General features: G+C 37.3%; 1 protein-coding gene across 2 annotated transcripts in view; it reads left to right on the top strand.

Annotated features, from left to right (window-relative positions):
- Positions 1-25,891, top strand: part of LOC126183453 (integrator complex subunit 12-like) — a 91,919-nt gene that overhangs the window by 6,900 nt on the left and 59,128 nt on the right. For both annotated transcript variants that reach the window (XM_049925449.1, XM_049925448.1), the window contains exon 2: positions 9,192-9,343. In XM_049925449.1, coding sequence (XP_049781406.1) covers positions 9,194-9,343 — 150 coding nt within the window. In that variant the 5' untranslated portion in view covers positions 9,192-9,193. The remainder of the gene's footprint in view (positions 1-9,191; positions 9,344-25,891) is intronic.

The raw sequence follows: 25,891 nt of genomic DNA, 5'->3' as shown, positions 1-25,891 counted from the left end.
ATACGGAATAAAGGCCCCTTCCCCTTCCTGGTCTCATGCTTTGACTGATTTTTATCTTGATTTGCAATTCTTTCTCCTGTATTTTTTAGTATTTTTGTTTCACAATATAAGCTTTTGATTTGTTCTTATGACTTGAGGTGGGTAGCTACTGTCATTCATTATAGCCTATAATTTATTTCAGTCAACTTGATCTAAACTTTCCAAAATTAATAAAAGGGACGCAGGCTTCACAGTTGAATTATCTTTAATTTTCTGTGAATAGTTTTATTTTAAAATGTTGTCACTACACAAATGTGGTTTTCTAAATCTACATTGTTCTTGTTGAAGTGCCTTTTACTCTGATCAAGACTTTTAGTAAATTTTGTATGCAGCATCCAGTGGACTAAAGCCTTTTGTAGTTTCCACATTGGTTTCTACTGCCCTTTTTTGAACAGAGATTTAACATTTGTATTCCACAACTCTTTTCCAGCATATGTTGACATGGGAATGTGCATATTTAGGAATGTGAGATGAAAGGAAGTTCTGCTGTTTTTTGTTAAATCTGCAGGTTTTATGGCAAAATGTGTGATTCCCAACATCATCCTGATTGCACCATAACTCTTTATAATGTCTTATCTTCTTAATAATGTCTAATCCATTGATCTTTTTTAATTGTATACCCTTGCCCTGTATCTTTTTCTGACTTGTTTGTATTTCTCATTGCCTTGAACACTAGAGTTTGTCTTCCATATATGTCCTGTTCAATGTCAGATCAATCTGTTCAAAGCCTTGTAATGAGCCAATCGTGTAAGTTATCTAAAATAATTTCTATTTGTTTATAACAGTTTTTTCTTATGGTGTGTTCTTCTGCAGGATCTTCTTGTATGCTTACCTCTTTTATAGTTACTTCTAATTCTTCTTTCCATATTCATAATTTTCTTCAGTTTTGTGCTTTCATTCTTTTCCTTGCCACTTTTGCTTCATTTTCTATAAAAGTTTGTATACTGCATCAGTGTCTTGCTAGATGTGCATTAGTTATCACTAGTGAATTCAAATTTATCTGATTTTTGGAAACATCGTGTGTAGTGTTTGATGCTGTGAATGATCTAATTTGGTATTTTGTTATAAGTGTGGTAATAGACTTGGACTTCATATGATTTAAAGAAGTTTGCTAACTGGTATGATAAAATTCCTGAGTATTATTAAGAGGATAAAATAATTGAATACCAAGTAATTTAAAATCTTGTTCTCAGTATAAAATGAACTGTTCCACAATATAATGGTCATGATTATGAAAAGAATAGTTGTCACTCACCGTATAGTAGAGATGCTAAGTGTCAAATAGCCACAACAAAAAGAGTCAGAAAATAAGCTTTGTCGACAAGGCCTTCATTGGATATAGACAAAAAAAAAAACCACACACACACACACACACACACACACACACACACACACACACACACCACTGCCACCATAGAGGTCTGGCTGCTGAGCCCAAACTGCGAGCAGCAGTGCATGATGGGAGAAGCAAACAGGTGGTGGGGATAAGGAGGAGGCTGTGGCGGGAAAGGTGGAGGGGGTAGTTAGTTTGGTTAGTTGGTTGGTTGCATGTTCCATTGATCAGTCGCAAGGTACGGTAGCCGTTATAATGTGGAATGTGTCAAGTGCACAAGAAATGCACATATGAAACAAGATTTTTTAAATATATAATACAGAATTAAGGATTAATATTTCTATTATTTACCCCATTCCCTCAAGTGGCACAAAATGCATATACTATATTTATAGATTTATTGATTCCTATTCAAGAATTCATCTGTGGTATAGGAGGAGTTACCAAGGAGATAAGATTTTAATTTATTTTTGAAGCTATTACTGCTGTCTGTCGGACATTTTATTTCATCTGATAATTTGTCGAACATTTTTGTTGCAGCATATGTAAATATGTGCTAAAGATACGTTGAGTAAAGGATAGTGTAAGTCTTTCTTTTTCCTGGGGTTATAATCATTAATGTCACTGTTTTTAAACTGGTACATGTTGTTGAGAACAGATTTCATTAGTAAGTAAATGTACTGTGAGGCTGTTGTCAGAATTCCCAATCTTTTAAACAGATGCCTACAAGATGTGTACTATGAACACCACGCATTATTCTAACCACTTTCTTTTGAGCAGTGAATACTTTTTATCTAAATGTTGAGTTACCCCAAAATATTATTCCGTATGGCATCAGATAGTGAAAGTATGCAAAGTATGTTAGCTTACTAATTTCTATATCCTCAAAATTGGCAATTATTCTGTTTGCAGAAGTTGCTGAACCTAGTCACTTTCGAAGATCCAAAATATGAATTTTTCCAATTAAGATTCTCATCTATGTGTACACCCAAAAACTTGGTATGCTCTACCCTGTCCACTGACTTCTGTTGATGTGTTAGTTATTGAAGAAACTAAACTTTTTGCAGCAGAAAATTGGATGTACTGTGTTTTTTTTTTTTTTTCAAAGTTTAGAGCAAGCCCATTTGCAGAAAACCAAATAATGACTTTCCCAAAGACCTTATTTGTATCATTTTCAAGTGGAGTTTCTTCTACTGGATTAATAATGATGCTTGTATCATCAGTAAACAGTGTCAGTTCAGCTTCTTGTTTCAGATAGGAAGGGATGTCATTCACATACATCAAGAACAGAAGGGGGTCTCATAATTGAACCCTGTGGAACACCTAATGTAATTTCACCCCAGTTAGATGAAGTGGCAAACTTATTTAAATCACTTGACCCATATAAGGAAACTTTTTACTTCCTGTTCTGTAGGTACAACTTAAACCACTCATATGCTATTACATTTATACCATAGAACTGTAATTTCTGTAACATAATGTCATGGTTCACACAATGAAATGCTTTGGACAAGTCACAGAAAATTCCTATTGGTGACATTTTACTATTTAAAGAATCGTGGACAGTGTAATTGTATATTGCTGTCTCAGTGGAACAGCATTTTTTAAATCCGAATTGTGATTTACTAAGTATCCCATTACTGTTGAGATGGCTAACCACACTTGAGTACATTACTTTCTCGAAGATTTTTGAAAATGCTGTAAGCAAGGATACTGGCTGATAATTATTGACATCTGTGGTGTCCCCCTTTCTGTAGAGCAGTGTTGACAATGGCATATTTTAACCTCTCTGGGAAAATACCTTGAGTTTGTGATGCATTACATATGTGTCTCAGAACATCAGCTGTAATTGCTCCACATTGTTTTAATATCTTATTAGATATGTTATCTACTCCAACAGAACATTTATTTTTCAAAGATTTAATAATTTTATTTATTTCACAAGAGGTTGTTAGTTGAAACTTAATCTAATTTTTTTCAAAACAGACTCTTCTATGTACTGCCTAGTTCTTTCTTTTGAACTGTTCTCACCAATTTTTTCTCCTACACTTAAGAAATGGTTGTTAATTACATTAGCTACTTGTGTATTGTTGGTTAGAATGGTTTCATTCTCTTTAACAGTAATACTGCCTACCCCAGTGGTTACTTTTCATGTCTCCCTTCTAACAACATTCTATATTGATTTTATTTTATTGCCGGAGTTATTAATTTCTTCTCTAACATACATATTTCTTGATTTCCTTACAACTTTTCTCAGTATGTTACAATAATTTTATAGTGTAAAACTACTTCTGGATCTTTACTAGTTCTTGCTGTCTCATACGGTTTTCTTTTTCTTTCTGAAGACACTTTGATACTTATAGTAATCCACAGTTTCTTTGAAAAATGTGTGGTGATACATTTAGTAATTTTCCTTGGGAAACAATGTTCAAAAAGGGATATAAATGTATTAAGAAATATGTTGCATTTATGATTAGCATTTGGCTCATTATATACATCTCCCCAATTAGCATTTCTTAAGCTTTCTCTGAAGTGCTTTATAGATGCCGAGTTGAGCGACCTCACACTTTTACTTAATGGCTTCTGAACTGTACACGCTGTTAGGTTTTGTAAGTTAATCTGTTGTGTATCATGGTCTGACAATCCATTTACCACAGGGAAAGTGTGTGCTTGTTTTACATCCTCTTTCTGTACAAATACATTATCTATTAGTGTGCTGCTGTCTTCAGCTATACGTGTAGGGAAATTGATCACTGATTCTAAGTTGCATGTTGTTAATAACACTTCTAGTTCACTTTTCCTCTCAGAATTATTTAGAAAGTTTTCATTGAAATCACCACAGATCAATAACTTCTTTGTTTTGTCTGACACAGTGTAATAGGGAGTCAAACTTTTTTTATGAATAGCTCCCACTCTCCTAATGGGGACCTGTACACTGTTGCTAATATCAATGCTACATTATCTAGCTGAAGTTCACATGCACAAATCTCAAAGTGCTGATCAACACAAAATTTATACCCTTGTTTTATGAAAATGGCAACTCCTCCATTATCCATCCTAGATCTGCAAGTGTAAGATGTTAAATTATACCCACTTATACTGACACTATCCATGCCCACAGTTACACGGTGTTCAGACAGACAGATTATATCAACCTCATTCTTAGTTTTGAGATCATCTAAACACACTAATAGCTCATCTACTTTATTTTTTATTCCCCTGATATTTTGAAGAAGTTGATACTGCCCTTAGCTTTACCCCTATTTACTGTACATGAAGGTTCTTTTATTCTATTTATCTTGATTGTCATCTGTCTCAACTTTGGCTTTAACCTAAAAAATCTGTCTGCCTGGACCCATTAACCACAGTGATCACCCCTTGCGTGACTGTGGACCCCCTTACAGTTTCTGCTAATAGAGAAGCTAACTTATTTTTCCCCATCCTATTCAGGTGCAGGCCATATGTAGTGTATCCCCACTTACCAATAGCATTTAATGAAACAACATTTGTGAGATTTTTGCTGGTGTCTGGAGGGAGCATCCTGTTCAGCTCAGTGTTAACATGCCTTACAGCAGTGTTTACCCAGGGCTGATCATGGTGCTGAAAGGCCTCCACAAACCCCACATTTGTGTGCTCAGTTTCTGCTCCTATTTTATCCAGGTCACCCCTAATACTGTATCTTGGATTCATAGCCACACTGTTTCCTGCTCCCCCAGCTATGATTACCTGATCTTCCTTCTCAGTGTCCCTGCATAGCTGACCTAAGTTTTCTGTCACCTGGCTAAGGCTAGCACTCGGTTTCACAAAACTTGTGACCTTGTACCCTGCACCCAATTTCTCCTGAAGCTGCTGGCCCAAACTCCTCTCATGACTGCTGCCTATAAGCAGAATTCTTCTTTTCCTATTCTAGTTTGATCCCGACCTGTCTTTTTTTCTTTAAGCTAATATTCTGCTTCAACCTACTTTCAACTACATCTGGATGAGGCCCTTCCTCCACTTCAGATAGCAAGCCAAACTGATTTACTAATTGAATTTCTGGAGTTTTTTCAAGTGTTCCCCTACTTTGCCCTTTGCTTGCTACCTTTTCCCAGTTCCCTGTCTCTCTTCCTCTCTTAACCTACATAATTCCAAGTTTGTGTTTTCTAATTCAGCCTTAAGGGCACAAATTTATGCCTCCTGTTCAGTGATTTTTCTGTCTTTTCTACATAACGTACACTGCCATGGAAGAGCCTCATTTTCTACCCTCGTTTCCTTGCCGCTACAATCACTCCAATGAAACCATAACTTAGTCTACACAGAACATCCCCTCTTTCAAATTTCTACGGCAACCACCACATTTGGCACACATGGTTTGATAGACAAACTTAACACAAAAGCAGAGAATAAGTTGCCACCAGACCACAGTAGTTTTGTAACCTGTAGCCTACTAATTCGTAAATAAACACTAATGTAAACAAACTTTTAAATTTACTTCCGAAAGTTTTAACTACCTAGCTCTGTATGACCGACATGAATTAATTTGACTTTGAAGTGATAACACTAGTCAAAAACTAAAATCTACACTCGCGTGAAATTTATGCCTAAAAAACGTAAACAAAACTAGTGATTACCGGCCTCTTACAAAATACTTCCTTTTCGATATAAATACAGTCAGAAAAGCGAAACCTTCAATAGATAGCCTAGAGTAGTAGTATATACACCAGTCTAAAATGTAATATTAACTAAATTAGCTCTTCTTTAAATATTAATCACTTATCTTAGCAAGAGCTGCGTACAAGTGCATCTGATAAGTGTAGGGGCGGGGGGCAGAAAAGGGCTGCTTGTTGGAGCATGCAGGGACAAGGTGGAGAAAGGGTAGGGCAGTTAGGTGCAGTCGGGGAGGTTAGATGGAGGGTGGGGGAGGGGGCATCAGAAAAGGAGAGACTTAAAAACACTGTGGGTGCGTTGGTGGAATACAGGGCTGTGTAGTGCTAGAATGGGACCAGGGAAGGGGCCAGATGGGTTGACTAACGAGGGTTGAGGCCAGGGGGTTTATGGAAATGTAAGATACATTGCAGGGAGAGTTTCCACCTGTGTAATTCAGAATAGCTAGTGTTGGTAGGAAGAATCCAGGAGGCACAGGCTGTGAAGCAGCCCTTGAAATGAAGAACGTGTTGAGCAACATGCTCAGCAGTGGGGTGGTCTAGCTGTTTCTTGGCCACAGTTTGTCAGTGACCATTCATGTGGACTGACAGTTTGTTGGTTTTCATGCCCACATAGGATGTAACTTACCGTGAGATGTCGTGACTGGTTTCACAGGTAGCCCTGCCTTTGACACGACAGGTGACACTTGTGACCGGACTGCAATAGGTGGTGCTGGGAGGATGTATGGAATAGGTCTTGCATCTAAGCCTATTACAGGGGTATGAACTAGGAGGCAAAGAGTTGGGAGCAGGCTTGTGTAGGGATGGATGATGATATTGTATAGGTTCTGTGGATGGCAGAATACCACTGTGGGAGGGCTGGAAAGAATAGTGGGTAGAACATTCCTCATTTCAGAGCATAACTAGAGGTACTAGGAACCCTAGCAGAGAATGCAATTCAGTTGCTCCAGTCCTAGGTGGTTCTGAGTCACAAGGGGAATGCTTCTCTGTGGTTGGACAGTGGGACTTTTGGAGGTGGTGGGTGATTGGAGAGATAGGCACAGGAGATCTCCCGTACCTTATCTCTCAATCTGACCACCATCAGATTGCTTATTTTGCAACGGTCTTTTTGTTGTGCCTATCTGCATCTCAGCATCTCTAAGTTGATTAGCATCTGTCTTTTTTATAATATTGTGACATTCCATCCTGGATTTTCCATTGTTTAATTGGCATGATTAGCAGTTCATTACAAATGTAGATCTGCTAAGTGAGTGAAGCCTTAAGTACACTTAACATTATCCTAGAGTAATTAAACTTAATCAGATATGTAGGGTCACGCAAATCTGCTGGCTGCTGCATTAGTTGTTTGTTTGTTAAAGCAGCAAGCCTAGACTAAACGTTCTATGTCCCAGATTTGATTCTTGGTAAATACAAGGATTTTTGTCTGTCACTTTTCAGTTCTTCAATTTCTTGCAATTCTTGTTAATGAGAAAAATATTGAGTTGCACCATTGAACTGAATCAAACCAACCTGCAGGTTGAATAATAGCTTTACCTTTCAAATCCTTCACTGTGTTGCCGATGTTGCATATGTTGAAGGTGATGACTGTCTGTTCTCCTGGTTGTGTACTTCACTCCCTTCTGTACCAAGTTATGGCTAAGTAATATGTGATGTAGGTAATTTTTATTTGTCAGACAACGGAAAATGCAGGATGGAATGTAACAATATTACGAAAAGGATAGTAGCCACTCACCATATAGCAAAGATGCACTCCTCGATGGTGAGTGTTCATCAGAGATGAGGGCGTCATCAGCAGTGCCCAAGGGAAGTGTGACAGGACTACAGTTTTTCTCTATATACATAAATGATTTGGTGGACAGGGTGGGCAGCAACCTGTGGCTGTTTGCTGGTGCTGTGGTGTACTGTAAGGTGTAGATGTTGAGTGACTGTAGGAACATACAAAATGACTTAAACAAAATTTCCAGTTGATGTGATGAGTGGCAGCTAGCCCTAAATGAGGATAAATGTAAAATAATGCGGATGAGTAGGAAGATCAAACCTGTAATGTTCGGATACAGTATTAGTAGTGTCCTGCTTGACTTACTCAAGTCATTTAAATATCTAGGCATAACGTTGCAAAGAGAGATGAGGTGGAACGAGCATGTGAGAACTGTGGTAGGGAAGGCGAATGGTAGACTTCGGTTTATTGGGAGAATTTTAGGAAAGAGTGGTTCACCTGTAAAGGAGACTGCATATAGGACACTGATGCGACCTGTTATTGAGTATTGCTAGAGTGTTTTGGATCTGTACCAGGAAGACATTGAAACAAGTCAGATGTGGGCTGCTAGATTTGTTACTGGTAGGTCTGAACAATATGCAAGTATTAAGGAGATGCTTGGGGAACTCACATGGGAATCCCAGGAGGAAAGGCAACTTCCTTTTTGAGAAACACTGTTGAGACAATGTAGATAACCGGCATTTGAAGCGGACGGTCAAACACTTCTACTGCCGCCAACATACATTGTACGTAAGGACTACTAAGATGAGATATGATAAATTAGGGCTCATGGTGGCAGACACAATCGTTTTTCCCCCTCTCTATTTGCAGGTGGAACAGGAAAGGAAATGACAAGAAATGGTTCAGGCTACCCTCTGCCATGCATCATTCAGTGGCTTGTGGAGTATTGATGTAGATGCAGATGTTGGTGTAGGTGTATTTGTTTCATAGTGATGAATACTTTCATAGTAAATAAAGTGTGTTATTGGAGTACTTAACCTTTGAAACAATAATGCCAATGCCAGGATGGAAACAATAACAAAAGTGGAAAGACACATACTCACCTATAGCTGATTAATGTGTTGCACTTACATGCAAGTATCAGTACAGTAATATAACTAGGTTTCAGGCTACAACCCATTCAGTGATATCCAAGTCCAGATTGGCTTCTGAGTGAATGTATGTGTGCATTCATACTTGTAGTCTTATGTGGATTTAAGTTTCAGTGGTTTTTTGGCTATGTGACTTTCGTTGTTGCTATAATTGTTCTGCTGTAGTGCAGGTCATTGTTTGGTGAGAAATGTGAAAGTCCATTCTAGCTACCAGTTACATTCAAAATAATTAATATGGTAGATTTAATTTTTACCAGCAGTGTAATTTCTGTCATAAAAAATATCATGTGACATTCTTACTATTACAGACATGACAGAACGAGAAGTGGATCCTACAGTTTCTCGTGCAGTTCGATTGATGATGTCTCGAACAAAGGAAAGCCAGGAACAGCTAAGGATGATGCTGGAGGATGAAATACGGAAGAGGACTGGAAAGAACATGGGACATCTCTTGCGTCCTGTATGTTTTTATTGTAACATTTTTACTGTCGAGCAATTGTGACTGCTATTTGTCAATGTTTAGATAGTTACTTTTTGCCTCTGTGATTATTTTTTATTGTTTAATTGAGTAAAGTCTCTTTAAATGCTTAATGTTAGGCAACAAATCTGGCTAATGGACATCCACTGAGTCCAAGATGTTTGTTAATGTCAAGATAGAATTCAGAGGGCGGAGAAGCTTAAATTTGATAATATGGACACTGTGACAGTGCCATAGACTTTGGCAATTTGTAGAACTTGTTTTTTATTCAACATGAGTTTTCCTTTGCTGTGTGTGCTAGTGTTCTATGGGTAAACAGCAAGCAGTTTAAATGCCAAGTTCAACACTTGACACTACTCATTCTGTAACATTTTTATGCTATATGTTGTCTGTGTACTAAGAGCATGTATCTCCAGGAAGTGCAGTCACAGTTTCTTATTTTAGTTTCTGACTCCGCAATACTACCAGTTCCATACCAAAATATTTTTACAGCATATATTAGATGGAAATCCATCTCTGAACAATTTGTGCTCGTAAAGTTTGCCCTTGGTACAGTGGGTGCCAAATGCTGTTGTCACTTTGGCAAGTTTAAAATTATTTGTTGTTGTAGGGCACGTTTACAGAAAATGACTATGATAAAAATGAGTAAGTACCAGTCAGTACATGTTGAATGGAAATGGTGACACTGTTCAGTGTTCACTTCCATGAATAATTTACTGGTGAAGAACTGATGGAAAGAGATATATGTATTGAATTAGATTTTAGTCAGAACTACAAATTAGTTAGAACTTAGTAGCTGCCTCTACTGGTATCATAAAATGTCAACATAAGGATGGCAAAACTAGTTGTTGGGAATGCACATTCAGCATATAATGTGAGGAAGATTAAAGGATGTAATCTGTCATCACAGTTTAAATTTACCTGAAAATATAAATGAAAGGACTGTTTTTGGCCACACAATACTATTTCAGTTCTGACATAGAAATAAGATGGTGATAGTAAACACTTGGAGAAATCAAATTAGCAGATTACTTGATACATAGTAATAAGTCAGAGTGTGTGCATATTGGAAGAAAAGTAAATGGAAAAGTCAACTGATGCAAAAACAAAAATATAGTTATGAATGTTTCCAATTTTGCAATTCCATCTTTTACTCTTAGAGATCTGCCCCAAAGAAAAAATACTAATAAGTCTGTTCATTACTTTTACCAGAGACACTAGTTGAAGTCTCTGTGGTATCTCAAAGATATGGAGCGGATTTAGTCACAAAGCAACTCTTTGAGACAATTTATGGGTTGTAGTAAGGTAGCACAATTGTTAGTGTACTGGCCCCAAAAGGCAGATATTTAGCTTTATGTCCCAGTCAAACGCACAATTTTAACCTGTAACAAATTTTCATCACAGGTCATACTTTCTTGAAGAGTGAAAGTACCTCATCTCTCTAGTTTTCGTCTCTTACTCATTGTCATTGTCCACCAGCAACCTTACAATAATTCTGCTCTATCTATAGAACAAAATGTGTAGAAGTGAAATGCAAAATTTGAACTACAGTGAGATGTAGTTGGGTGCAAGGGTGCGTGTTCTGCCACACAAGCTCTAGTAGTTCTCCAATTACTCTTAGCTGATGTTTGTTGTACCCTGTTACCTTGTATCTCCCCCGTCTTCCACCAGTTTTCTTTTGCCCATTATGTTTTTGGTTTAAAGTCAAATGGTTTTCTCCCATGTTCGTGGCATATCTAGAATGGAAGGACCAACGATCCCTTGAAACCCATAATTTATCCACCCATCTGCCCACCCGTCCACAAGGAGAAAGCAATAATGTCTGGAGCATGACAGGCTGTCAGCATGGCGACTTTTGCTGCAGCCTCCCTTAATTAACCAATGATGATGCACTGAACAACAACACAGGACACAGAAGTGCCACAGCATTGTCTTTTCAGACAGTCCCAGTTCTGAGTACAGCATCACAATAATGTATCTGTCTGTGGAAGTTCCAGGGAGAATGGAATTGGCAGATGGCATTAGTCATAATGTGGGTCCAGTATCTGGTGTCCTGCTGTGGGTGCCATTGTGTACACAAAACCGTCACATCTGTTTTGTATAGTTGATAATTTGGACAATATGCACTACATTTCTTATGTGTTAAGGTGTGTGGCTGTGCCCTATCTTTGAGGTCTCCATGACCTTATCTTTCAACAAGATAATGCAAAACACTTGTTGCACATAATGTCCTTGTGCTATGACCAGTGTGCTAGGGCTCATTGTACAATGCATTTGATCTTAGATTGGCACAGAAAATCAGCTCAGATCAAGCTTAACTCATAAATCTGCAGGCTTTAAACACTAATCTCAGAAACAGGAACATTGAGGAAATAACAGAGGATAAAGATGATGTGAGCCTAGCCTTTTGTATGACCAGTGATGTATACAGTAAAAAGACTATATCTACAGATGTAAAAATCGGACATTACAAGACAGTGGTGGGGATGTGGTATTGTACGCTGCTGCGACACCACCACTAGGAAGATATGGTATAGAAAAATTAGAGGAAGAAGAAAGAAAAATGCAGAGTAAAAAACTAGGCCCCAAAAGAAGTGGTCAGAGATGGATGCGAAGACCTAGGGAAGAACTGTACTGGATACATCGGGAGAATACCAGGAGTAATCAGACAATTTTTTTTTTTTCTTCAAAGTTTTCCACACTTGTAATCAGGATGAATATGGATAGACTGACAAAAAGAATATTGGAGGCAACAGGGAGGACAAGAGAGAAGATAAGAACCAAGTGGGTTGTTGAATTCCGGAAGGATTGGTTTACTGAGCGAGGTGGCGCAGTGGTTAGATAATGGTCAGTGCTTCAAACCTATGTCCAGCCATCCTGGTATAGGTTTTCCGTGATTTCCTTGAATAATTTTAAGCAAATGCTGGGATGGTTGAAAGGGCATGACCGACTTCCTTCCACATACTTGCCTAATCCAATGGGGCTGATGACCTTGCGGTTTAGTCCCCCCCCACCCCCCCACCGCCACCACCACCACCACCACCACCACCACCAACACCACCACCAACCACGGATTGGTTGTAATTGGGGATCAGGCTAGAAGGAAAGGAAAATTGAAGAAACAAGTACACACCAAATAACATGCTGCAGAAAGATGACAGGGAAGGGTACGGGAAAAGGATAGTCGCCAGGGAAGCAGACGAGAAGAGCTGATACTGGAGATCTTGGAAGAAGAATGCGAGGGGAAAAGAGAAAGGTTGAAGAGGTTCTGGAAGGAGCAGAGGAAAATGCAATCCATGAAGTGGTACCCACTGTCCTACAGAGGCCATAACGAAAAAGAGGAGGAATGTGATTAATCCCAGATTATATTACTATGAACTAGGATCACCTTTGACTAACGAAATTTTGCAGATTAAGTAAAGTTCAACTTCAGTTATCAATTCACAACCTAGTGAACTATGGAGTAAAACTTCTGTTTTACATAAATAAAAGTTGAAAAGAAGTCGGTAATTCAATATTTTATCAGGATCTGTCAGTGAGTGTATATAGATTTTGATTTCTTTCAAATCGGTCAGATCTTTATAAAATATTACAGAATGGGATGTAGCCTGTGTTGCACTGTGTTATTGTACCTGTTTGACAATGTCAGATTAGCTATATTTACATCTTTTGACGGTGCCAGTTCGGCTTAATCATGTTAGGATATTATAATAATAGCACTGAACTAGAATTCTGCTGCAATTGATATTGTTTTACTGCTATGGTTTATGCACTGGCAATACACCCATTCAGCTCTATGGGCATCTTCAGGCTGTCTGCAAGCAAATACATTTTGTTGAAAGATGTAAAATTACAACTAATAACAATTTTGTTTGATTGTGTTTTGGTACTTGCATCCGTATTGCATCATGGTGCTGTCATTGTCTTATAATATAATTGTGGCATAAGGATCTTCAGTCACAGCCTGATTTTATTTGTTAATCATGTAATTTAATTTTCACTTATGACTGCAGTTGAGAAATTTCAGGTCAAGTCTTTTATTGATGGTATCTACTGCTGTAGTTTTGACAGCTAATTCACTGATGCTGCATTGTTAAAATTTGTGTGTTTGTTTATATATGTATTGTAATTATCTATGGTGTGGTAGTATAGTCTTCATTATGTTTTTGTAGTGTAGTGTCTTGAAAGGAGGATATAAGATGAACATCAATAAAAGCAAAATGAGTATCATGGAATGTAGTCGAATTAAGTTGGGTGATGCTGAGGGAATTAGATTTGGAAATGACACTTAAAGGAGTTTTGCTATTTGGGGAGCAAAATAACTGATGATGGTCGAAGTAGAGAGGATATAAAATGTAGACTGGCAATGGCAAGGAAGCGCTTCTGAAAAATAGAAATTTGTTAACATTGAGTATAGATTTAAGTGTCAGGAAGACATTTCTGAAAGTATTTGTATGGAGTGTAGCCATGTATGGAAGTGAAACATGGACGATAAATAGTTTGGACAAGAAGAGAATAGAAGCTTTCGAAATGTGGTGCTACAGAAGAATGCTGAAGATTAGATGGATAGATCACATAACTAATGAGGAGGTATTGAATAGAATTGGAGAGAAGAGGAGTTTGTGGCACAACTTGACAAGGAGGGGGGACCGGTTGCAATCTATTGCGAAGAGTTTGAGTCGTAACATGACGTCCTGTGGCTGCACGAAAAGCATTATTCAACATGGTGACGACACTGTCAGGGTTCCTCAAAGCCATAATCCATAGGTAGTGGTCATCCACTGCAGTAGTAGCCCTTGGGCAGCCTGAATGAGGCAAGTAATAGACAGCTCCTGTCTTCTCTCTGTATGTCCTCCATGTCCGAACAACATTGCTTTGGTTCACTCAGAGATGCCTGGACACTTCCCTTGTTGAGAGCCATTTCTGGCACAAAGTAACAATACAGATGCGATCAAAGTGTGGTATTGAGTTTAGGCATGGTTGAACTACAGACAGCACAAGCCGTGTACTTCATTCCTGGTGGAATGACTGGAACTGATTGGGTGTCGGACCCCCTCCTTCTAATAGGTGCTGCTCATGCATGGTTGGTTACATCTTTGGGCAGGTTTAGTGACATCTCTGAACAGCCAAAGGGACTGTGTCTGTGATAAAGTATCCAGTCAACATCTATCTTCAGGAGTTACGGGAACTGGGGTGATGCATAACTTTTTTTGATGTGTATTTGTTTTTATTTTGTTTAGATTATCCGGAACTGAGTTGTATAATTTCAGTAAAGTTACCTATATAATTTTTTTGTTTGAAGTCTGTTTAATTATTTAATATTTTATCAGGGCCTGTTTGTGAATGTGTATAGATTCCAATTTCTTCCGAAATGGCCAGATCCTGATAAATATTAAATACTTAAATGGATTTGAAAAATATACATTATCTAGGTAATTTTACTGAAATAATACAACTTCATTCTGGATAATAAAAAGAAAATAAAAGCAAATATATACACACTATGAAAACATAATACAGATTATACTATCACCCATAGGCCATTACAATACATAGACAAATAAATACACAAACTGTAACCATACAGAAACACTGGTTTAGTTGGCAAAACTTCGACAGTACATATCGTTGATAAAAGACCTAAGCTAACGTTCATCAAAAACAGCACTCATAAGTGAAAATTTAATTAAATGATTAACAAACAAAAAAGGGTGCAATTTAAGGTCTTTATGCAGCAATAAGATTATAAGACACTGACAGTACCATGATGTAATCTGGATGGAAGTACCAACACACAAACAAAGTTGTTATTAGTTATATTCTACAACTGGCAACAAATCATACTTGCCTACAGATAAGGTAAGTTGAAAGTGGCCATAGAGCTGAAATAGGCGTATTGCTACTGTATAATCGACAGCAATAAAACATCAATGATAGCAGTATTGTGGTTTGATACTATCATTACAGTGTCATTATAAAACATCTACCCTGCCGTGTGCCCAAGAGAAAATAAATCGTGTTCGAATAATATGACTTCTCCTGGTTGCATTTCACTTGCTCCTTATTACAGTGGAAATTGTAGCCACTGATTAATAAATATGTAGCGCTTTTGTGGATTGCTTAATTCTTATTGTATGGAAATAATTTCATAGAAAATGCAGTGTAAATAAATTACCAATAAATACTTACATTCTAACACTCTCCATCTGTTAAACATATGAAGTATAGTGTTTGCTTTAAATAGTGCATACATTGGGCAAGTTTTCAAGGCCATTCATAAACTGGCCTCACCTTCATACGAGAAAGTGTACTTCGTTTTTTACATCAAACCACAACATGAAATGGTCAATTTGCAATATTCTGTGAATTTGTGGTTTGTTATTTAAACTGATTACAGTAATATTAACTGAGAAGAAACAGGCACCAGGAATAAATTAAATATTGTTTGTCCATTCTGAGTCATACTGTATGTAATGTATATGCTGCCCACAGACTGAACTTCGTACTTAGTCATAAGTAAATTAGTTTTTTGTGAATGTGATCACAAACTGTTATTTGTTCAGAGTACACAGCTCAATTTCATCTCTAAATACAGTACTTTCATAAAGATATAAAATAAAAGCTCTCGGTGAACGTGGTTTGAGCATTAGGATGTTAAGTGACAGAAGATCAGTCGCCCCACAGCTATTTTGTATTCAAGATTTTATTGAGTACATCTATTTATAAATTTGATCAGAAAGCTAAGCAAATTTTTAGCTCATTCCCGTGACCTCAAAACCACTTTTGATGCAGCAGATATATTTTCATATTCTTAAATGTTACTGAAGAGAGGGTGAAACATAAAGTAATAAGAAACATGTTCTTTAGACCAGGCCACTGTGATAACAGACAGAGTTGTGGAATGCAGCTATAAGAAATAAGTACAATTGATCTAATGATACGGAATGAGTCATTTTGCATTCACATTGAACTTTAATATGTAAATATGGCTGCATGCTGACCATTGACAAGTGTTTTTTAATGCAAATGTGTATTAGTAATTCCTATCCACCACCTTTTAGACATTACAAAATTACAAATTATTCTATGGAACAAGAGTCGTGTTATTAAGGAGAAACTTTTTGGTTTGTTTTCAAATTTAGCTTTTGTCTGTCAGGCTTTTATCAATGGGTAAGTGATCAAAAATTTTAGTGGCAGCATTGTGCAACCCCCCCCCCCTTTTGGACTAATGTCAAACTTATTGGAGAATAATTCATGCAGTTTTTTATTGTGGTATTATAATCATGTACTGTATTGTTCCTTTCGAACTGTACTGGGCTATTTACATAGAAACTTCACAAGGAATACATATACTGTGAAACACTAGCCAAAATGCTGAACTCCTTAAACAGATGTCTACATGATGACTGTGAGTGAACACCACACGTTATTCTTCCACAACACTGTCGAGCAATGAAAACTTCCTTGTTAAAGATGAATTATCCCAAAACATTATTCCATGCATTATTGAGTGAAAATTGCAAAATATATTAACTTACCGATTTGTCATTCCTCAAGTATTGCAGTAATTGAAGGTACAAATCTGGATGAACTACCGTATTTACTCGAATCTAAGCCACACCTGAGAAATGAAACTCGAAATCCAGGAAAAAAATTTTCCCGAATCTAAGCCGCACCTGAAATTTGAGACTCTAAATTCAAGGGGGGAGAGAAGTTTTAGGCCGCACCTCCAAATTGAAACAAAGTTGGTCCATTGTAATATGAAACACAATTTAGGTCGAATGAATGACGATACAGCTACAGTTGTTTGGTTCGAGTCGTAAGCTTAGCAGTTAGCTTTACCAGGTAGCCATTGCAATGAGTCAGGCGCTCCGTCTGTATTTATATGGGTACCCTTCCTTTTTAGCGTGCTTCGTCTGGTTTGAATTGATTGCTTATTTTTCTTTGATCTGATAAGTGCCGTTCTCTTTGTTATAGGTGTTAACATCACTCTATGCATTACTGTACTGTGTCATGCATTGTTTGTCGCATTCTGATAATGAGTGTTTACGACCTGTCGCCGCTCGCAGCATGGCTTGCTCTTGTGCATGCTACCGCCACCTTTTTATAAAAAAAGGAATCGTCTTATTGGCGAAACAGTGGCAAGAGAGTGCTATTTGCTGTTACTTACAATACTGCTTTCTTTGATAATGATCAACAAGAACCAAATAATAGACTGCATATGATAGAAGATGTTCTGAACGAGAGTTTAGTGGAAATTTTTCTCCATTTGAAAATCTTTGCAGACGCCTCTTTAGTTCATTACATTCTGCACAGAAATTAGTCATCTTAGATTTAAAAATCTAGTCAATTGCCGTGCTTCATTTCTGACTGTATCACTATTAGGCATAAGAATAATACGAATGTAAACATCACATGATATGTATATTCTTCCGCCTTTGCTGTTGTCTTACTCTAGTTTCGTAGTTTATTAGGCAGACAGGATTTAAATGAGATAGCAGCAAACATGAAAGAATACATGGCAAAATGTTTATATTCGTGTTATTCCTATGGTGAAGAGAATACTGGATGTGATTCACAATTCATAAAAGTTCCTATTAGCATCCATCTCTTCTCACAGGTAGGAAAAAATTTAGAATGTAGAGTTGGCCATATTGACAAACATCCCAAACAGTCTTGCCAGTCAGATTTTCGTAGTACATTGAAATGCTGCTGCATTCGAAGATGAACAAAACGGAATTTGTATTTACTTCGTTGGATAATGTATGAAAATGCAGTGGTCAAAACTCGTGGCGGAGAAAAAAAGCTCGTCTTCCAACTTTTTTTTTAAATTTATTTACTGACGCAAAGGTTTTGGCGCCAGTATTTATCTTTGTGCCTGCAAAGCATGCCTGCGTAGCGCTACATATATTCGACGGCAGAAGTTAGTTGTGGCGGCACCTACCAACATTTTTCAGAACTTCCACTTACTTTGCACTCGATTCTAAGCCGCAGGCAGTTTTTTGAATTACAAAAACCGGAAAAAAAGTGCGGCTTAGATTCGAGTAAATACGGTAAGTGTTTTTGGAGTTCTGGAATCGTTTTATTCTCAGTTTAAGTTCTCAACAGTATGGACACTAAGTTTTTCTGAATTTTCCTCCCTAGTTATTATTTTGACAATGTGTTTTGCACTTACCATTGGTGTACTTCCTTTAGATGTTCAGAATTGAATATGTAGTGTCTTTTTGAAATTGAAAGTGAGTCATTTTGTGGAAAGCTCCTCAATAATAATAATAATAATAATAATAATACATGGCAAGCACCCGTATCATCTAACACAGCCACACACAGATCAAGACGCATCCAACACATGGCTAAGAAAAGGCAATATATACAGTGAGACAGAAGGATTCATGATTGCAATACAGGATCAAACAATAAACACCAGATATTACAGCAAGCATATTATTAAAGATCCCAATACCACAACAGATAAATGCAGACTTTGCAAACAACAAATAGAAACAGTAGATCACATCACAAGCGGATGTACAATACTAGCAAATACAGAATACCCCAGAAGACATGACAATGTAGCAAAAATAATACATCAACAACTTGCCATAAAACATAAACTAATAAAACAACACGTTCCCACATACAAGTATGCACCACAAAATGTACTGGAGAATGATGAATACAAATTATACTGGAACAGAACCATTATAACAGATAAAACAACACCACATAACAAACCTGACATACTCACCAATAAAAAGAAGAAATTAACACAACTAATCGAAATATCCATACCTAATACAACAAATATACAGAAGAAAACGGGAGAAAAAATTGAAAGATACATCCAACTGGCTGAGGAAGTCAAGGACATGTGGCATCAGGATAAAGTTGACATTATACTATCAACTACAGGAGTCATACCACACAATATCCACCAGTACATCAATGCAATACAGCTACATCCAAACTTATATATACAACTACAGAAATCTGTAATTATTGATACTTGTTCAATTACCTGAAAGTTCCTAAATGCATGTAACATATACCGTACAGTTAAAAGGAAGCCACGATTGATCAAGATCCGCATCACTTTCCGTTTTTAACCAGACATAACGTCTGAGACAGGAAAGAAATAATAATAATAATAATGATGATGATGATGATGATGATGATGATGATGATGATAATACTGAGAATGTTATTTTTTGCTATTTCTTCTGTTGCTGTGTGTGTGTGTGTGTGTGTGTGTGTGTGTGTGTGTGTGTGTTTTTTTCTTTTTTTTATATAAAATTAGCATACTAGTGTCACCTGCAAAAAGAACTAATTCTACTTCTAGTATACTAGATGTTTTGGCATGTATTTGCAATTTCGTTTTTGCAATATGTAGCTGGAGTCAAATCTTTCTTTCGATACCCAATGTCTTTTATTTATGTACTTACAAGTAAAGTTCCATATGACCAAATTGAGGAGCAAATCTCAAAGGTCATTGAACATTCAATACATGAAATTATAACATACAAGTAGTAACAGATAAAATAAAATGTTTATGAACCCAAAAAGTCAAGCCGTAAGTTTAAGTAAACGCAATCGACAATATATCATCAGAATCAACTTAATTTTTCAAGGAACTCCTCAACAGACTAGGAGTGACCCATGAGGAATCTCTTCGGCTTAGATTTGAAAGCATGTGGATTAATGCTGAGATTTTTGAATTCCTGTGGTAGCTTATTGAAAATGCTGCAGTATACTGCACACCTATCTGCTCTAGAGTTGAGGAAGTGAAATACGAATGTAGATTGGATTTCTGCAAAGTATTAACTGAGTGAAAGCTGCTGTGTCTTGGGAATAAGCTGATCTTGTTAACAAGAAATGAGAGTAACAAAGAATATATATATTGAGAGACCAATGTCAGAATATCCAAGTTAGTGAATGGTTTGACAAGAGGTTCACGAACTTACACCACTTATTGCCCAAACTGCCCGTTTCTGAGCCAAAAATACCCTTTGAGAATGGGAAGAGTTATCCCAAAATATAATACCATACGACATAGACGAATGAAAATAAGGAAAGTAGACTAATTTTCGTGTCGAACGATCACTTACTTCAGGTATCGTTCAAATAGTAAAAATGCCAGTATTAAGTCTTTGAATAAGATCCTGTATGTGAGCTTTCCACGACAGTTTACTATCTATCTGAACACCTAGAAATTTGAACTGTTCAGTTTCACTAATCATATGCCCTTTCTGTGAAATTAAAATGTCTGGTTTTGTTAGTCTCACTTTGATTTAGCATTAGTTTATTTTCTACAAGCCATGAACTTACACCATGAAGTGCACTATTTGAAACGGAGCCAATGTTGCACACAACATCCTTTACTACCAAGCTAGTGTCTACAGCAAAGAGAAATATTTTATAATTACCAGTAATACTAGAGGACATATCATTTATATAAATGAGGAACAGGAGTGGCCTCAACACTAGTCCCTGATGCACCCTCCATTTGACCAGATCCCACTCCCATTCAGACCCCACATTGCAGCCATTCTCGACACTGTGAATAATGACCTTTTCCTGCCTGTTGGTAAAGTAACAGGTGAACCAGTTGTAAGCTACTCAGTGTATTCCATAATGGTCCAACTTCTGGAGCAATATTTTGTGATCAACACAAACACACACCTTAGTTAAATCAAAAAATATGCCAAGTGTTCAAAACCCTTTGTTCAATCCATCGAGTACCTCACAGGGAAAAGAGAATATAGCATTTTCAGTTGTTAAACTACTAACTTCTAAAGCCAAACTGTACATTTTATAACAAATTATATGATGTAAAATGATCAATTATCCTCAAAAACACACCCTTTTCAGTAACTAGCAAACACTGATGGCATAGAAAAAGGTTTAAAATTGTCTACATTATCCCTTTCTTCCTTTTTATAAAACTGCTTTACTATTGAGTACTTCAGTTGTACGGGAAACGTAACATTCTTGAAGAAAAAATTACAAATATATCTAAGTACAGGGCTAACATGTGTAGCACAGTAATTGTAATATTCTGCTAGGCACTTCATCATACCCATGAGAGCCCTTAGTCTTCAGTGATTTGATTATTGACACAATCCCCCTCCTTGTCAGTATCACAGAGGAGTGTTTCAGGCATCAATCTCAGAAAGGCATTTTCCAAGAGTGTTCCTTGAAAAACAACCAGCTAGTCTGTATCCTGGTAAAGGAAGCCTCTGAATTGTCAAATTATTTAGGGGGGGGGGGGGGGGGGGGGGGGGTGCTGATGTATCAGTAATGTCACAATCGACATCTATAAGCACTTCACTCGCTTTATCTCTAATACCTCTTATATTTTGATGAATTATGCTAATTCCTTCTCTGCTTGGATACCTGACCACCTCTGAAGGTGATTTCTTAATTAGGACTTCCTTTAAGCAGGTTTTGTTGATGGAAAACATTGTTTCGTGTTACAAATTATTTTTAAAATGGAATTTTATGTGCCCATTCGACAGAGCGGTCCTAGACTGCAGTGGTACTCATTTTATTGATACGTAGTAACAGGGACGGCAAAACAGGAAAAACGAGTACTCCAGCAGCAACAGTGATGCCCTGGCCCAAGCTGACAGTTCTCACATGCAGCAGTGCCACTGAAGTAGTGGTTATTCTTAGTTTCACTGTTGCTGGTAATACATAGTGACACAATGAATATCCCACTTGACTAATTTGGAACGCTCCATTGAAATGGCATGTAAAAACTGCTTTAAAAATGATTTTGTTTGTAATGAGAAACAAACTGATGCTTTCTGTCAACACTAGGCATCGCATGCAAGACATGATGAGCAATAATTGTTTGGGCTGGCCCTAGTTACAAACTGCAAAAATGAAATTCCAAATATTTGCTGAAACAGCAGAGAAAATGTGCCCGATGACTCTTAGGAGGCACACCACGTTGGTGAAAACATTTGTGATCTTAAGTTTGAGTGTTGTGGACCCCATAAGTATCTCTCCCCAGTCAGAAGAATCTCCGCTCTTACATTGGCTGAATAGTTAACCACAACATCCTGTGTTATTCTGGTTAGGTGACATTATCAATTAGTTGGCTATAGCATCAATTCTATAAAACCTCAAGTTTATCTAGGAGGATATCTTATTTCACCTAGTCAAAAGCGTTAGATAGGTCACAGAAAATACCAACTAGTGCTATTTTGTTATTTAATAATTGTAAAATTTTGTTAGTGAAAGTTTAAATGGCATTTTGAGTTGGGCAACTCTTCTGAAATCAAAACTGTGATTCACTGAGGCTTTATTGTTGCTCAGATAGAGTACTGTTCTAGAATACATCATCTGCTCATGTTTGTTTGTTTGTGTGTGTGTGTGTGTGTGTGTGTGTGTGTGTGTGTGTGGTTTTTTTTGTGATGTCAGCAGTAAAACTGATCAGTAGTTATCAACATTTCAGTTTCATTATGGAGGGGTTTAACAGTGCCATATTTCAATCTCTGGAAAAATATCATGAGATACTGATGATGTATTATATATCTCAGAAAAAACAGCAGTTATTATAGGACAAGAAGTCCTTAATACTTCGTTGGAAACAGCATCAAATCCAGATGAGCTTTCATTTTTTTGAGAGATTACATAATTTCCTTAACTTCAGAATGTGAAGTGGGTTACACATCAATAAGACTGAATTTTATGTGAGTTACTTTTTCAGCATACTGCTCTGATTTTTCTCTTGGATTGTTTGTCTCTGTTTTCTACTACTTCTAAGAAATGATTTTTAAACATACTTTCCACCTGTGATGTATCATTATAACCCTTCCATTTCAATCAGTGATGTTACCTAGTTCTTTGACCAATTGTCCTGCATCTGGTTTCTCTACAGTCCATAAAGCCTTAACTCTGCTGTTGGAATTACTGTTTTCTGACATATTGTGCATGTTCCATAATTCTTTAATAACTTTTCTTATTGATTTTGAGTAGTTCGTGTACTGCAAAACTACCACAAGATCTTACTTGTTCTCACCAAAGTTTTATGAGAGATTTTAATCCCTCTAGTGATAAGTTGATTTTTACATGGCTGTTTACTGTTGTTTCTGGCTAGTTTGAGGAAAGCTATTTTCAAATAATGACATAAATTTATTATGGAAAGGGTTAAATGTTACGTTCACATTTGCTTCATTATAAATCCCCATTTGTAAACCTCAAAGAAGTGTTAGAATTTTTAACTACTTCCACCATCTTACATTGTCTGAGAAAAATAGGGGTAAGCTGTAGGGAGGAACTGCTAATATAATATCTATATAGGAGCCAAGAGGGAACAAGAAGGGTGGATGACCAAGAACAAAGTTTTTGGATTAAAAAGGGTGTAAGACAAGGATGTAGTCTTTTGCCCCCTACTGTTCAGTCTGCACATTGAAGTAGTAATGATGGAAATAAAAGAAAGGTTCAGGAGTGAAATTAAAATTGAAAATGAAAGGATATAAATGATAAGATTCACTGATGACATTGCTATCCTGAGTGAAAGTGGAGGAGGATTACATTATCTGCTGAATGGAATGAACAGTCTAAAGGGTACAGAATATGGACAGAGTAAATTGAAGGAAGACAAAAGTAATGAAGTAACAGGAATGAGAACACCAAGAAACTTAACATCAGGATTGACAGTCGCAAAGTAGATGAAGGTAGCAAAATGACCAATGATGGATGGAGCAAGGAGGACATTAAAAGCAGACTAGCACTGGCAAAAGTGGTATTCCTGGTCAAGAGAAGTCTGCTAGTATCAAACATAAGCCTTAATTTGAGGAAGAAATTACTGAGAATGTATGTTTCGAGCTCAGCATTGTATGGTAGTGTAACACGGGCTGTGGGAAAACTGGAACAGAAGAGAATTGAAGCATGTGAGATGTGGTGCTACACATGTATGTTGAAAATTAGGTGGACTGACAAGCTAAGGAATCGGGAGGTTCTGCAGATAATCGGAGAGGAAAGGAATATGTGGAAAACGCTGACAAGGAGAAGGGACAGGATGATAGGACATCTGTTAAAAGATCAGGGAATGACTTCCATGGTGGTAGAAGGAGCCATAGAGGGCAAAAACTGGAGAGGAAGACAGAGATTGGAATACATCCAGCAAATAGCTGAGGATGTGGGTTGCAAGTGCTACTCTAAGATTAGGAGGTTGACACCAGAGAGGAATTCGGAGCAAACTGCATCAAACCTTTCAGAAGACTGATGACTCAAATCTCCATGCCATCTTTGTAAACTGTACTTAATCTTCGTGGTGAAGTCATTAATTACTCCGATTTCCAGTGAAGAGTGTCTACACTGTAAGGCACCATCCTATTTATGTTAACTGTTCTTCATGATCAGATAGAGCATCTCTTACTTGGTGTTGAGCTGTTTTCTTGCTTTGAGTGCCATCAAAGAAAACACTATCCATTAGAGCACTACTGTCTTTATCCACCCATGTTGGAAACTTGATTATGGAGACCAAATTGTAGGATCCAAATTAAGTTTCTAGATATTTTTTCCTTTCATAATCCTTTAGAAAATCTACATTAAAATCACCACAGACTATTAACTGCTTGTTACTGTCAGGGATAGTGTAGTAAGCAATCCATGTGACTCTGAAAAAATTCAAAATTTCTCAGTGGGGGTTTATTTACAGTTACAGTGAGAAGTGGGCTGTTTTTCAGTATTAATTCAAAAGCACACACTTCAGTGTGCTGATAACTAAAAAATCATAATCTATTTGTTTCAGTGTTTTTGAACTTGTGTCCTGTCATATATGTAACAATTCCTCCTTCAACCTTATTAGTCCTCCATGAGTAAAACATTATTTTTGTAATTAACTTGTAGAATCCTGTGATTATGTGGTGCTCAGATAGGCACAGGATCCCTATCTTTTCAGAGCTCTCTAAATGTTCCAAACAGACAAGGAGCTTTTCTATAATCCAGTAACATTTTGCTGAAATAAGCTAACTGTCTCTGCACATTTTGTGAGGCTCTTCTGTCGTTTTAACTTCTTTCTGAACAGGGTACCAGAATTCTGACTCATACTTAAAAAAGGTATCCCTCTGATACCAGTAACCACAGGGATCTTGCTTTGTGCATCAGTGGTGCCCCCCTCCCCTTAAATTTCCAGAAAGTAACTCGGACAACCTATCTTTCCCTCTCTTATTCAGGGGTAGGATGTGTCTAGCATATCCCCATCTCCTAATTTTAGCAGCAGGCACTGCACTCGTATGAGGTTTCATTTCAGCCAGCAGCACCCTACTGAACTCCATGTGCACATTGCTCACAGCAGTGTTAACCCAGGGCTGACAATGACACTGTAGGGCCTCCATAAAACTCTCACTTACGTATGAAGTTGCTACTTCTATTCCATCCAGGTCACCATTGATGTTTTAACTTGTCTTTAGATAGGTTGTTCCCAGCTTCATCTACTATGATCACCTGATTACTTCGTCAGAATACTTACACAAATTCCCTGTGCTATCTGTCACCTGGCTAAAGTTAGCACTTGGC

Source organism: Schistocerca cancellata, chromosome 4, assembly GCF_023864275.1.
Source record: "Schistocerca cancellata isolate TAMUIC-IGC-003103 chromosome 4, iqSchCanc2.1, whole genome shotgun sequence".
Taxonomy (NCBI): Eukaryota; Metazoa; Arthropoda; class Insecta; order Orthoptera; family Acrididae; genus Schistocerca; species Schistocerca cancellata.
This window is presented reverse-complemented; position numbering and strand designations above follow the sequence as displayed.